The sequence below is a fragment of the Electrona antarctica genome, assembly GCF_951216825.1.
Source record: "Electrona antarctica genome assembly, chromosome: 6".
Classification (NCBI taxonomy): Eukaryota; Metazoa; Chordata; class Actinopteri; order Myctophiformes; family Myctophidae; genus Electrona; species Electrona antarctica.
Genome location: NC_136811.1, coordinates 27,690,841 through 27,707,054, shown reverse-complemented (window position 1 = coordinate 27,707,054; position 16,214 = coordinate 27,690,841). Strand labels below are relative to the sequence as shown.

General features: G+C 43.9%; 1 protein-coding gene across 2 annotated transcripts in view; it reads left to right on the top strand.

Moving 5' to 3' along the window:
• The window catches only part of LOC306924308 (protein MTSS 1-like), a 92,900-nt gene that overhangs the window by 61,945 nt on the left and 14,741 nt on the right, over positions 1 to 16,214 (top strand). Inside the window, exons 4-7 of one of the 2 annotated variants that reach the window (XM_079502784.1) lie at positions 1,418 to 1,502; positions 4,702 to 4,793; positions 5,168 to 5,242; positions 11,821 to 11,832. In XM_079502784.1, coding sequence (XP_079358910.1) covers positions 1,418 to 1,502; positions 4,702 to 4,793; positions 5,168 to 5,242; positions 11,821 to 11,832 — 264 coding nt within the window. The remainder of the gene's footprint in view (positions 1 to 1,417; positions 1,503 to 4,701; positions 4,794 to 5,167; positions 5,243 to 11,820; positions 11,833 to 16,214) is intronic. The other variant, XM_079502785.1, reaches the window with a different exon arrangement.

Here is a 16,214-nt window from a genome sequence, read left to right as displayed (position 1 = left end):
ATTGTGTCACCAGTGAAAATGCTCTGTCTGTGAAGTCACAGGAAGCCCCCTTTCCAGCATGAGTTAATTAATTAAAACAACTAGCCTGTCTGTCTCATCTCAGTGACCTCTGTCACTCATCACAGAGTTGAGACATGTTTATCTGAACCATGGTGTGAAACCTCACATTTGACCTCAATGTTCCTTTCTCTCTCTCTCTCTCTCTCTCTCTCTCTCTCTCTCTCTCTCTCTCTCTCTCTCTCTCTCTCTCTCTCTCTATCTCTCCCCCTGTTCTCTCTAACTTTGTCCTTTTTGTCACAGCTGTCACCGTGCTGTGATTGCATGTTAGGAATATTCTCATGGAGACGTCTTTTTGACCTGCAATGTTTCATTGTGTTTCTGTCTCCACAGCCTCCTTTTTGACCTGCAATGTTTCATTGTGTTTCTGTCTCCACAGCCTCCTTTTTGCCACCAAGTTGTAGTAGTTTATCCGTCCAGTCCCTCTGTGTCATTCATGATTATCGGCCTGGCCGACATATTGGCCATTATTTAACATTTTAGAACATTACTCTCTGCAATTGGGGGGGTGGGGTGGGGGGGGGTGACACGCTTAGCAGTCTATGTACCCGGACCGCTACGCTAGCCGCCCAGCCATGGTGCCAATTCTTTACCACTTTCAACCTGATGTCACTGTTTTTGGGCATATCATTGGACGTGAAATCTTTCAAAAGTTTTCAAGTTTCTTTTTTTTTTAAACATCCATTTTATATCCAAAATGATATATTTGTGTTCATTTATTTTGCTTATAAGTTAAATTATTTCTTAAATAGAACCTTTGACTTTGCAAACTATTGGTCAAAACATAATCGGTTGTCTAGGACTCAAATGCCACAAAAATGTGGCATTGGTCAGTCTCAGTTGACACTGGCCTGTGTGGTATGTGTGCATGTCTGGCACACAAAGCAGCTCATTCACTAAACCATACCACTGACTGCATGTTCCTAATGGACTCTTAGCTGCAATGTACATGTAGAATGTACAATGTACTTCATTCAGCTGCACAGTATTGAACATGATGTGTCTGATTATTTATGGATGGATGGACGGATGAATGAAGGATCATGGATAGATGAATAGAGGAATGGATTGATGGATGACTGGATTAATGGAGGGATGGGTAAATGGATGGATGAATCATTGGATGGATGGATGATGGATTAGGGAAGGTGTACCTTCTGGCCTGCAGAATACACCTCTCGGTTGTCACTGATCAAATGAGCCGAGTTATAGACCTGGACTTCTAGTTCATACCTGTAGAGATGAAACAAGGGACATATTGATGGAACGATAGATGGATGAAGTTATGTCACTGCCCCATTCATCTCATGGTTATGTAGTGCTTGTGTTATTTATACTTGTTGTGTTGTTTGCATTTCAGGTGGAACCAGAGACATTGGCTCTGCATTGACCAGGATGTGCATGAGACACCGCAGCATAGAGGCCAAACTCAAGCACTTCTCAATGTAAGGAACACTAAATGTGTGCTGTACTAGACTTCTCTTCTCTTCTCTTCTCTTCTCTTCTCTTCTCTTCTCTTCTCTTCTCTTCTCTTCTCTTCTCTTCTCTTCTCTTCTCTTCTCTTCTCTTCTGTCCTCATCTGCCCTCAGCTTTTCCCTGCTGTCCACTCCATCTCTTCGGTCTATGTAGAATTAATCCATGTCTTCTTTCAAACATATGATATGACAGCAAAATCTGATTTTGTTTTTTCCAGTCCTGTCTCTTACTACATGCTGACATGATATATATATACAGATTAATATGCAGATAAAATCAAAATCAAGGGAGTGTGTGTGTGTGTGTGTGTGTGTGTGTGTGTGTGTGTGTGTGTGTGTGTGTGTGTGTGTGTGTGTGTGTGTGTGTGTGTGTGTGTGGATGTGTGGATGTGTGAGTGGGTGTGTGGGTGTGTGGGTGTGTGGGTGTGTGAGTGTGTGAGTGAGAGATATATTTCTCTTAGACATTGTAGACGCTTGTGTAGAATGTCAGCCAGGCAGACCAATAGTCTCTTTCCCAGCATTCCACTACACAGGGACATTCCACGCACGCACGCACGCACGCACGCACGCACGCACGCACGCACGCACGCACGCACGCATGCATGCACGCACACACACACACACACACACACACACACGTGCGCACACACACACACACACACACACACACGTGCGCACACACACAATCACACACACACACACACACATACGCTGAGGGCTCTCTAATTTCGGGTGGCATTTCAGTCGAGATTCCAGTTGGATCTCCATAGCAGGACAGCAAACTGAGGGGGTATGGTCACACACACACACACACACACACACACACACACACACACACACACACACACACACACACACACACACACACACACACACACACACACACACACACACTCCTTGGAGAAATATCTATGGGTGGGAGTCTAATTTTAGTCTCCTTCTCTAAGCCTGCAGCTGCCCAGCTCTCACACTTCCTTAGACAGACAGACAGACAAGCACGCACATACACACACACACGCATGCACGCACACGCACACACATGCACGCACGCACGTCGCACGCACACACACAGTGAGAAAACTGGTCTTGGAATGGGCACAGTTGGGTAATGATTGACAGACATGACTGCAAACAACAACCCACTTACTTCCCTCTGTTTCTCATATTCTCTCTGTCTCCCTTTCTCTCCCCCCCACCTCCCCCCCTCTCCCTCTCTCTGTCTGTCTGTCTGTCTGTCTGTCTGTCTAGTACTGTGCAAATTGGCGCTACCTGCTAATGATTGACAGACGAGACTGTGGAGTGTATAGACAGACAGACACACACAGACATCGGAACTAATTTTGTGGTAGTCTGATTGTCTGATTATTAACTGGCTGAATAAAGAGACAAGATAATAAATGTCATTATCTCTTTACCCTGAGGCTGTATGACACAAGCTAAACCATTAATACCTGAGGCCCATTCTAAAAATGTCTTCTAAATTCTAATCCTTTTCTGAAAAATGTATGTATGCCGCTATCAGTGGTGCTCAAACCTTTTCATGTCAAGGACCCCCAATATGTATTTGGCCACGGACCCACATGTCCAAATATTTTTTCCCCCCCAGAAGCAAAGATTAGAGTAAGAAAATGTTTAGAAAATAGAGAGACGATCCGGGCACTCAAAGTTAAAAAGAGGAGGAAAGCCTTTATTAAATTAAAAAGGCAACTGCCAAGCCAACATCTTTTGACCATTAACTGGTCTTCATCAGGGCAAAAATGAAGCACATCACCAAACACACTCATTATACAGTATAGGAACAAGAAACACAGCTTTGCAATGAGGCAATTAGCAGGTGTAGCATGAAAAAACGTTTGCTTTAAAAAAATATATACCCTATATTCAAAGATTAGATTTTTTTTTCTCCAAGATTTGTAAAAAATCTGGTCTACAAGCTTGCAGCGCAGCACGAAGTGATGCGCTGTGAGCTTGTATATCTGCTATTTTTATCGCTAACAGTCAAATCTAAAATGACACAGAGTCTTTCCCGGTATTAGGGGTTAACTAAGATAACACTTTATTGTTCCACCTCATCTTGACTACCATAGACTACTACCTCTTTACTACCATAGATTTGTCTTAGCAAGAAGTTGGCCATCACACCGTCAGCAACATAGTCAGAAAAGACATACAGTCAAAATACAACATCCTTTTAGATTTGGTAGGAGTGGTTTTCTATTATCACCTTGTCCCCAATCGGTGTGCCGTGAGACAAGTTCAGGTGTGCCTTGGGATTTTGTGTCAACCACACATTATTATTGGAATATGCTCATACTGTATACAACGATCAAAAAATATATATATTTTTTTACTGTAATGTATCAGGACTTTGTGTGCTCTCATTTCCCAATACAGAGGCAAATAATGTACCCTACAAATATATATTAATTTTAGTATTTTAGTGCATGCCACATTATAGACACAAATTTCCAAGAATATTAAAAACAGCCGATCTACAAGCACCATGTAGATCTGCTGTTTTTGCTCTAAATACACATTGAGATGTTGAGCGCTTTAGAACGTCATCACATGTACGTCACACACACATTTCTGAGGCTTCACAACCTGTGTAACTGTGTGTTGTTGCTGTGTCCTCCCCGTGGAGGGCCTTTCCTTCACAACCTGTGTAACTGTGTGTTGTTGCTGTCCCCCCCCCCCCCGTGGAGGGCCTTTCCTTCACAACCTGTGTAACTGTGTGTTGTTGCTGTCCCCCTCCCCGTGCAGGGCCTTTCTTTCACAACCTGTGTAACTGTGTGTTGTTGCTGTCCCCCCCCCCCGCGCAGGGCCTTTCCTTCACAACCTGTGTAACTGTGTGTTGTTGCTGTCCCCCCCCCCCCGCGCAGGGCCTTTCCTTCACAACCTGTGTAACTGTGTGTTGTTGCTGTGTCCCCCCCCGCGCAGGGCCTTTCCTTCACAACCTGTGTAACTGTGTGTTGTTGCTGTGTCCCCCCCCGCGCAGGGCCTTTCTTTCACAACCTGTGTAACTGTGTGTTGTTGCTGTGTCCTCCCCGTGGAGGGCCTTTCCTTCACAACCTGTGTAACTGTGTGTTGTTGCTGTGTCCTCCCCGTGGAGGGCCTTTCCTTCACAACCTGTGTAACTGTGTGTTGTTGCTGTGTCCTCCCCGTGCAGGGCCTTTCTGGACTGTCTCATCAACCCCTTGCAGGAGCAAATGGAGGAATGGAAGAGAGGAGCCAATACTCTGGACAAGGACCATGCCAAAGGTAGGTGCTACGTACCGTAGATACGCAGATGCATTCATATGCAAATGTACACGCACACACGCATGCATGCGCATCTATACACACACACATGCGCACACACACACATGCACGCACACACACACGCACGCACACACACACGCACGCACGCACGCACGCACGCACACACGCACGCACGCACGCACACACACACACACACACACACACACACGCACACACACACACCATGTACCCTGCTATAGTATATAATTCAATAATAATTTCCAATCATCTTTAGTTTACTATAATACAGGCAATATCTACCCATCTTAAAAGAGCACACAATCAGTCTTTCTCTGTTTTGCTCTTATCTTAATTCCTTTTTGTCTCCCATTCAGAGTACAAGAGGGCTCGGCAGGAGATTAAGAAGAAGTCCTCAGACACCCTGAAGCTTCAGAAGAAAGCTAAAAAAGGTAAAAACTGCCTGTGGTTTAACACCACATTGTTTACTCAATGTATAATGTGAACAGACACTCTATGTATACTAAGTAACCCCAGTTATTTAAACGAGTGGGCGAAGTGAATCGCCCTATGGGGAGCACCATCTCCAGGCGTGAACGCAGAATTAAGCCATATACTTCACGAACAATCAATTGGTTAGGACTTTTCCCCGCCCTGGCATGACGTTCACCCCTGCCCCCGAGGTGGTAAAAGCCTCGTTCATGCCAGGCAGGTCATCAGATCTGTGCCACATCCAGATTGGAATTCAATTTGTTTAAATAAGTCTAAACACAAACAAGTCACTTGGAATCCGATTTTTACAAATGCGACTTGAGCCACATTCAGAGGTGGTTTCAATTCTGATTCCAAACTGATTTCAGGAGATCTGTCTCAGTCTGAACACAGGAACCTGATCTAATCACCCAAGTCGCATATCAAACTGCTCAAAACGTCACTTTCAGCATGACGCCTACGTCGTTACCACGGTAACCAAAGCAGATATGTCGATGCAGGGGGTTGACATTGTTCAAATCATTCTAAACACACAGATCTGTGACACAGATCCGAGCAGTGTGAACAGTCGGGCCAAAAGATCGGATTTAAGAAATAAATCTGATTTGACTGCAGTCTAAATGGGGCCTTAGCTACCCCTTTTTGTCATGTTGGAAAAGACAAGGCATCTCCTAGATGGTCTTGCATTGTATCAGTAATTACGTTACAAGATCTGAGCTGATCAGGCTGAATGAGGAGACGGCAGACAGAAATCAAAGCTTATTTTTTTTAGCTATTGTTAGTGTTCATGTTGAGAAGGGCTTGTTTTGTTTTGAGGTCTGATGTTTGATGGGGTCTGACATTTATGTTTCAGCTGACCTGTGGGCCTAGATATACACAATGTAACAATGCAGTCTCATTACGATATGTTCTAGATCAGTGCTTCCCAAATGTTTTAGCCTGTGACTCAAAAGAGAAATTAGACATTCCCCCGGGACCCAATTTAGTGAAAATATATATTTTCACTGCTACTTAAACCTTTGTTTTCTAATGTATGGAATCTATTAGATTTTTCTTTTATTTATTTACTAAATTACTTGAAATAATAATCAAAAACAAAATGTAGGAAAAATAAATGGACCCATAAAAAGGTTTCCGCGACCCACAAATGGGTCCTGACCCACTGTTTTGGGAACCAGTGTTCTAGATCACAGGTTGCCAACATGGAGTCCAAGGCACCCCAGGGGTCCCAGGGGAGTTTACAGCCTAATTATTGATAATTACAAACCAAATTGAGTCTGTTACGGGTCTGTAACTTTGAGTGTGCACCCTTAGGCTGCGTACACACCTAAAGAACAAATGTTTGGTCCGTGTGCGATGCCTGATTGCTATTTGATTGCTGCTCCAATTCATTTTCAATGGGAGTCACGTCGTTTGATCGGACAAACCTGTCCGATGTGGGGGCGGAGGGCACAACAAACACATCGGACACCTTGTAGTCAAAACAGCCAACGAACAGGGTGGGACTTCAGATCGGACAGAAGGGTGGTTTTTAACCGCCAACTAATAGGAGAGAACTTCCGTTCTTGACAGCACTGGGTGGGATTTAGGCTGTAGTCTTCTGAGTTACGTGACACAGACTATTATATCGCTTGTTTGTATGTCTTCTTTTGGCTACGGCCGTGCGTAACTTGGAGAGTCCAAGTTGCGCACGGCTGTCTCCAGTGAGTGAGTTCAGTCTGGTACTAAGTTCTATTCTATATACAGAAATACAGGACGATAGCCAAAATAGCCGTCGGGCCTCGGCAGTTGTGAGGCTGCATTAATAATTAGTTCTAAAAGAATGTATTTTTTACGGGGATCACTATTGATTTTAATAGTAGACGCATATATGTCTATGAGTAGCCTAGAGTAGAAATGTAATGGCAGCGTACGAGGTTCACATGCGCAAATATAACAGATGTACAAGTTATCGACACGAATGGTACTTACGGTATGGTACACGATGTAAGCTTGTAGATCTGTTTATTTTAAGCATGCGCCGCCGCCACCACGCAAAGTTATGACGAAGCCTGCGATGCATGAGCCTTCATGCGAGAGTTTCTTTCAACTCGTGTCGTGTCCCCTCCTTTTTTCTGTCAGAATCTGTCATAAAATATTGTGTGTGTGTGTGTGTGTGTGTGCACATGTGGGGGGAGAGACCCGATATATTTTATAGCTCTGGGAGAGACGCAGACAGAGAAATATTTAAAATCATCCTGTCTCGCTCTAGCGCACGGCCGCACGCATAAAGAGCCAATGGAGCCATCAGCAGCAAGCACATTATTGTTCAAACACCTGCTCCTCTGTTCATCTGTTGTCTTATTTGGCTAATAAAATAATTAAGAAGTAATGCAATTGCAAGTTGTTGCTGCAATCATGATTCATGTTACTGTTCTCCTCTCTCTGTGTGACTGAAGGTTGCGCCCAAAAATTGTACAGTGATTTCCCGCACCCCCTCATGTTCTTTTTCCCTCCATCGTAAAATGAGCTCTCTTTTTTTTTCCACTATTTGGTTCGCTTAACATGTGTCATTTGTTTACATGGTACGCTTTACAAAGTCCAGTGCGAACACCAAACGGACCAAAATGCAAATATTTGGTCCTTGGTCCTTGATCCGGACCTTCTACTGCCTCGACAACCTACCGCTAGCTGCAGTCAAGAAAACTACACTGAACATATGTGCATCTATTTCCGCCTATCGTCGCACCGCCCAAATCCCGCAAAGCATTGTGGGACATGGAGGCATCAAATCATAAAAATGTAATCAGTGGTCGGTCGGACAGATCTGTGTGTCCGAAAGGTGTGTACGAAGCCTTAGGCTGCGTACACACCTAAAGAACAAATGTTTGGTCCGTGTGCGATGCCTGATTGCTATTTGATTGCTGCTCCAATTCATTTTCAATGGGAGTCACGTCGTTTGATCGGACAAACCTGTCCGATGTGGGGGCGGAGGGCACAACAAACACATCGGACACCTTGTAGTCAAAACAGCCAACGAACAGGGTGGGACTTCAGATCGGACAGAAGGGTGGTTTTTAACCGCCAACTAATAGGAGAGAACTTCCGTTCTTGACAGCACTGGGTGGGGTTTAGGCTGTAGTCTTCTGAGTTACGTGACACAGACTATTATATCGCTTGTTTGTATGTCTTCTTTTGGCTACGGCCGTGCGTAACTTGGAGAGTCCAAGTTGCGCACGGCTGTCTCCAGTGAGTGAGTCCAGAAATACAGGACGATAGCCAAAATAGCCGCCGGGCCTCGGCAGTTGTGAGGCTGCATTAATAATTAGTTCTAAAAGCATGTATTTTTTACGGGGATCACTATTGATTTTAATAGTAGGCCTAGACGCATATTTGTCTATGAGTAGCCTAGAGTAGAAATGTAATGGCAGCGTACGAGGTTCACATGCGCAAATATAACAGATGTACAAGTTATCGACACGAATGGTACTTACGGTATGGTACACGATGTAAGCTTGTAGATCTGTTTATTTTAAGCATGCGCCCCCGCCACCACGAAAAGTTATGACGCGCGCACATGTGGGGGGAGAGACCCGATATATTTTATAGCTCTATGGGAGAGACGCAGACAGAGAAATATTTAAAATCATCCTGTCTCGCTCTAGCGCACGGCCGCTTTTTATCGGGATTCGGGGATACTTTGTTGTAGGCTATACGTCTCCGGTGAATTGTATGCACCAGCAGCAAGCACATTATTGTTCAAACACCTGCTCCTCTGTTCATCTGTTGTCTTATTTGGCTAATAAAATTATTAAGAATTAATGCAATTTCAAGTTGTTGCTGCAATCATGATTCATGTTGCTGTTCTCTTCTCTCTGTGGGACTGAAGGTTGCGCCCAAAAATTGTAGACAGTGATTTCCCGCACCCCCTCATGTTATTTTTCCCTCGTAAAATGACCTCTTTTCTTTTTTTCACTATTTGGTTCGCTTAACGTGTCCACGTGTCATTTGTTTACATATTTGGTACGCTTTACAGTCCAGTGTGAACACCAAACGGACCAAAATCAAAATGCAAATATGTGGTCCTTGGTCCTTGATCCGGACCTTCTAAGCGAACTTTAGGTGTGAAAGTGGCCTAAGTGAACTTTGAGTGTGAAAAACGGCCTCGACAAACTATCGCTAGCTGCTGCTGCAGTCAAGAAAACTACACTGAACATATGTGCATCTATTTCCGCGTGTCGTAGCACCGCCCAAATCGCGCAAAGCATTGTGGGACATGGAGGCATCAAATCATAAAAATGTAATCAGTGGTCGGTCGGACAGATCTGTGTGTCCGAAAGGTGTGTACGAAGCCTTACAGGTCAATTTGGTTCCATTTGTACACAGAATTCTTAGTGTTCAATGAACAATTCTAGATGGTACATTGGGGTCCTAGAGATACAAATTGTGTCAAATTGGGGGTCTGTGACCTAATGCATATCAAACCGGGGGTCCTTGAAATCAAAACTGTTGAGAAACACTGTTTTACAGTAGATTTAGGACAATTAAATGTCTTGCCAATACTACTTCAATTCATTTTATTAAAATATAGTAGGCTGTCTTATTTCCACAGATGATGTGAGGACAGCAGGTGTTTTGTCCAACAGCAATCAATGTAACAACGCAAAAGCATTGTCCATAGTGTTTTATTATCCCAGTTTGCACCTGGGGTTTTGGTTATGTTCTTGTATAAATTAATCAGACATCAACTTTCAGCTGGATTACCTCCAACACTGTAGTCACATATGTGTTTGAACAGTATGCAACTGGATTAGTGTTAGACATTGCCAAACTATTAACCTCTAAATAATAGTAGTAGTAATAGTATTCTTATTTTCCTTAATTACAATGTTGAATAGGTTTCAGGGGCCTACGGGTGCTGACACAAATCAAATCACTGAATCTTTTAATTCAAGCAAATCAAGTGAAACAAGCTGCCAGTGGAGATACAAGGCTTTCATGCCTTCAGCAGTGATGCTATGTGGAGGAGAATGTTCCAGGATGATTAGCCATGTACCGCTCCAGTAGGCTAAACATTACCTTACTTGGTAAACACTCACTGGGAAGGCTGGAAGGCCCTTTTCTGTTAAGATTCCTGTTGGCTGGAGCTGTAGACATGTGTTTACCTACTGTACCTAGAGGGAAAATACAGAGACGAGAGAAATCAGAGTGTGAATAAAACCTGATACCCCCACGGTAAAATCTAGGTTAATTTAACCTTGAAAGTGTAATAAATGGACCCTTACAGGTCCTTTTTTTTCTCCACATCTAATTTTATAGTATATTTTTATTGAGAGCTGTCTAGAATGTGTTATGTATTTGTTGAATCATATATGTACCGTATGACACTGATCTGCCGATCACAGTCCCCTCAAAAGTAGACCAGACCAGCTCATTCTTGGGGATGTGTGGGCATTGCTCAAAATAATATGCATTATGAATGTAGCCCAATGTAAAGATGGAGCAAAGTAATGTTTTCAATTTACATTTTAAGATGTAGGCCTAAAACTCACATTAGCATGTTAATATAGCACTGGTGGAGCATTGGTCAAGATATGGGCCCTACTGTATCTTGCGCGCCGCCCTTGCACACTTATCCCTAAAATTCTTTGTGGGCTTAGATCGGCTATTTGAACTATTAAAAAAAGAAAGGAAAAAAAAATAAAATGGTAAAAAAGTAAAAGAAGGTCCGGGGATAAGGGGTAAGGCACTGGCAATAGGGCCCTATAGTCTTTATATCACCACTGATCACACATCACCTCACAGTGATACCCTCATGTTGCATGCACATGTTTTTGGATAAAAAAACAGCTTAAGATTTTTCATTTCTAGTCGCATGTAGACATTTCTTTCTACCTTATATAATGCAATGGGTTTAGTCGACGTGAGCCAGTTTTTCTTTCTTCTTCTACTATTCACATGCTGGCACTGTTAAACAAGACCTGTGCCATGTGTTTCACTGTCTGTAGTCAACATGGTAACAGTCTAGACAGTTACCATGTTGCCCAACAGGTTTTTCTACTGGGGCTTGAAGCTAATTATGGAGGATGTGTCTGGCATTTGATACTGTCGACACATAAACATAACTAATAAGAAGTACAATACCTTCATACGTCTGATAGGCTAGGGCTGTGCGATATGGACAACATCTAGTATCACATTGCTTTGGATGCTACAACACGGGATGTGATGTTATGCTTCCTCTAACGTTACGTCCCATGTTTTATGATTCCTTTATATGGATATTGTGGATTCGTAAGGCACTACTGTAATGCAGCCTTTAAAATCAGGACAACCCAAAAGACAACTGATATTCAAAATACTACACGATATCTAGTCTCGCATCACAATATCGATAACACCATATAATATTGATATATGGCCCAGCCCTACCTCAGCCATGTTTTGTCGTTGAAATTGCGTAGTGTTTGGGCAGGCTTTCAACTGACTTGGCTCTTTCTCCTCTCTTCTTCCCTGTTTGGTTTGGATTCTTCCTCCTCTCCTTATTTATGTGCTGCAGCCGATGCTATAGGTAAGTCTGTCTGGGGGATAGAATGACCTCTGATACAGAGGTTATGGCCTATATTTATAGACTAGTAACATAGTACATAGTCAAGTCTGATTGCTAATATAACTGTGAAAGTGTTCAAATGAACTGATGAAAACATAGAGGATGCTGCTTCATTGGTTCAGTTCATTCTTGTCTATGTGTTGTCCCTGACTCACCAAACCGTCCAACTTCTGTGTAGTCTACACACGTGTGCGTGCGTGCGTGTGTGTGCGTGTGTGTGTGTGTGTGAGAGAGAGAGGGAGATGTCTGTGTCTTGTGAGTGTGTTTTTCTGACCTTGAAGTCCAACTTCACTGAACAGCCTGTGACTTAACCCAGCATATTGGTCATGTGGAAGCTGAAGCAGGTGTGTGTGTGTGTGTGTGTGTGTGTGTGTGTGTGTGTGTGTGTGTGTGTGTGTGTGTGTGTGTGTGTGTGTGTGTGTGTGTGTGTGTGTGTGTGTGTGTGTGTGTGTGTGTGTGTGTGTGTGTGTGTGTGTGTGTGTGTGTGTGTGTGTGTGTGTGTGTGTGTACGTGTACGTGTGTGTGTGGCCGTGTGCGTGCAGAAACGTATGTGTGCTTGTGAGCATGCAAATGCGCGCACGCACGCACGCACGCGCGCGCGCTCGCACGCACGCGCGCGCGCACATGCAAGTGTGTGTACACAGCTGTGCATGTGTGAATACACATGGCCAGAGCAGTTTGACCCTTTTTCAAAGTCAGACCAGCTGTATCTGCACCAGATATGCATGATCATCAGTATTACGTCACTTATTGCGATCTCTGAAAGTTTAGGTTGGGACATAACATTAATAATACACACACACACACACACACACACACACACACACACACACACACACACACACACACACACACACACACACACGTGACCGTAATACTGTGTAACCTAACCCGTCGACATCAAACTCCTCCCCTTGCACACCCACATCTCATACACATTTCTGTTGATAATGGAGGAATTTCTTTCTCTCCTCTTCGTTGCCCCTGCATGTGTTTCTGAGTTGCCGATGGACTCATGAACCAGCCTGTTTAGCAGGGGGAATCAATCCCACAGCTGCTTATCTAGACTCACTGACCTACAGTCTAACTACCACTCCTCCACATCTAGGCGTGTGTGTATGTGCGTGCGTGCATGCGTGTGTGCGTCCGTGCGTGTGTGTGTGTGTGTGCGTGTGTGTGTACGTGGCAGACACTGAGACAGACGCACTCTTGTACCCTCCTACGTGAGACTGTTATCAATATGCTTCAGTGTTTCCTCAGAACAATGTGTTTTTGTGATGCTGGGTATTAGGGAAACACTGGCTGACAGTCTGTTGGTCACTAATAATAGACACTCCACTCCATTTCTAAAGATGTAAAATATAATCTTTTTGCCACTCATAGTGAGGTGGTGATGAGCAGTAGCTGTATTATAAGGGGAATGCGGCCCCGGACATGTTTCAGTTTGGTGGACCTGAATTGGTGATCAGATCGCTGTGGAAGAAGTAGGCTTAATTCACTTTGCTGGAATGAGACCTTTAGCCCGTACCCACAGCAAGGCCAAACAGGCACAGTAGCACTTCCATTTGGGTTCGGTAAGTTCTGTTAGGCATGGAATGGAACGGTTGCAAATAGGGCTCAGTCCTGGTTTGATAACCGTGATCAACATATCCGAAGAGTACCAAAGGGACTTCAAGGGATAGTTCACCCCAAACCTTTTTGTTTGTATTTGTCGCATTCTATTAATAATTTGATGACCAGCAGTAGACACAAAGAGTCACCTGTGTGTCTCCATAGGGAACCACTGCTACTTAATAGAATAGGTTTTCACTGATTGGTTTCTAAATTCATTGACCATCCTGGGATACATGGAGCATGCAAAGCAAATAGTAAGTTAGACACAGTAATCAAACGATTGATTGATTGATTGATTGATTGATTGATTGATTGATTGATTCTGTTTTGACTGTTGTTGTTGTTGCTGCTACAGTATGATGCCTGGATTTCCCACCAGGGACCATTCAAGGTTTATCTTGCCTTGTCTAAAACAATCAGAGAAATTAAAACAAATCCCCCCCCCCCCCCCCCCCCCACACACACACACACACACACACACACACAAACACGCTTCCACATGTGCTTCACGTACTAGACAGACACAATTGCCGATGTTTGGCGTCATTTGTTGTCACTTTAGTTTTTCAGAGGAACCTCCTAATCCTAAATCCAGTTGCACTGCTATTTGAACCATGAATAATAACCGTTCACACGAGACCGACCTCATTAAAGTCTCGGCACAATCATTGGGTAGGAGCCTGTGACAGTTCCCAGGGTGAATTCCCACTGAAATGGACATGTTTTATGTTTTTTATTTGTATTAGCAGAAGTTCAGAACATTAAAGTACTGTAAGCTCCTTGGGGTATAATTATAGAGTTCATCAAATCAGCCTCCATTTCACTACCAACAGGCCAACCAGAGAAGACATGACATAAGTACCTGGATCGTCTGGTTTCCAGCGCTGCTTGTACTTGCATGCATTGGTACAGTAGATCGGGCCCAAGAATATAGGGAATAGACATATGTTTGAAGGAGGAATTAGCATTTTTAAGACAGGAGCTTGTCAACTGGTGCAGTGTTTGACCTTTGAACAAGCCTCAAAGTGTTTTTGGTTAGGAGGGAAAGAGGAAGTAGCAATCTGGGCCTTGTCATTCACACTGTGTTGCATACAGTATCACTCTTTCAACCACACACACACACACACACACACACACACACACACACACACACACACACACACACACACACACACACACACACACACACACACACACACACACACACACACACACACACACACACACACACACACACACACACACACACACACACACACACACACACACTAGGGCAACACTGTCAGACATGCTGTGACATAACAGCAGTTTATGTCCAACTAACAACCCCTGTGCTTTCCCACAGGCTGTCATTTAATGCCTGTAACCCTGTGCATTGTCTGTAATGAGCACAGTACACAACATTATGCCAGCTCACTGGTGGGGATTCAAGTGTGGGTCCTCTATGGGTCAAATATAATATCAGACGTTTAGACTGAGAGGAAATCCTCAATGCTCCTTTTCAGACTTTAATCACTGCCCTTGAGCAAGGCACTTTTACCCTAATTGTTCCAATGCTTCCCAGTGGCCAGTTGTGCATGGTTGCGGTTGTTTGTGCACGCATGCACGCACGCACACGCACATAACCTTGTGTGTAGCCCTTCACACACCGCCAGGCCACTGCTCCTTGTCAGCCTGGATTGAAAAGAGTTTTATTACTCATGGCAACGTTGTGTACCCTGAGCCAGAAGGTGAATATCCAATAAATGTCACCAAGCTGCTGCTGCTGTGTGGGTTCACAGTTTAGTTCGTTGATATAATGGCCTAACAACTGTGATTTGGTTGACAGCGTTTGCCCCAGAGCAGGCATGTTTTAACACAGCTGACCTCGGTAAGAACTGCTCCCTGAGTGTTGATATTTGGTGTTACTTTCAAGCAGTTAAAAGTAATTGAGCCAAAAAGGGATTTCTTTTGTTATTTGCCCTTCAGGAAGACTTTGAAACTGATGCAGTAAGAGGGTGTTTTGTGAAGCACTATCCCTCCAACACAAAAGTTTGATAGTGGTCATGATAACATCAGGAGCATTTGATTCCAAGGCACCCAAGGACACTGTATGAAAACAAAACAACACAGACATTGGTATTTGACCCCTTCTCCGTCTTGGTACCTCATGATCGAGTCTTCAGTAGCTCAGTTCCTCCAAAACCACCTTGGTTACACTGAGAATACACTTCTTCTGCCAAACGTCAAACTACTGGGAGAGAACACCAAATTGCAGAATACTCCCTCAGTGCACTGCACATGCCAGCGAGACACCACAGCATAGCTTGACTTTATGACTTCAAAGACTATGTATCCACTGCAGGGCCAAGTGAGGCTTACAGGCTTACAGATGCAATTTGACACTAACAGTGCCATTAAAACCTTGATGGACTCTGGTTCAAATCGCAGTGTTTATCTCCAGGGGTCTGAGCACCATTAGTTTGCATTAGAATTCATATCAGTTTGTGAATTTCTTCTGGCAACAAACTAGTAAAATGATCCCAGTAATGAGCCATATGTCTCAGCCTGTAGTGGTACCCAGACTAGTACTGGCTGGCCCTGTTCGGCCCTGCGGATGAAACCAGGCTTTTAGAGCTTCTATGTCCTTCTCCGCTCCGGATAGCTCTCCAGAAAACCTCATACAGTCTAATTATATACTTGTCTGCTTGAAAGGCCTCCTTTGAATTGTGTCGCAAGTAGCCTATAGA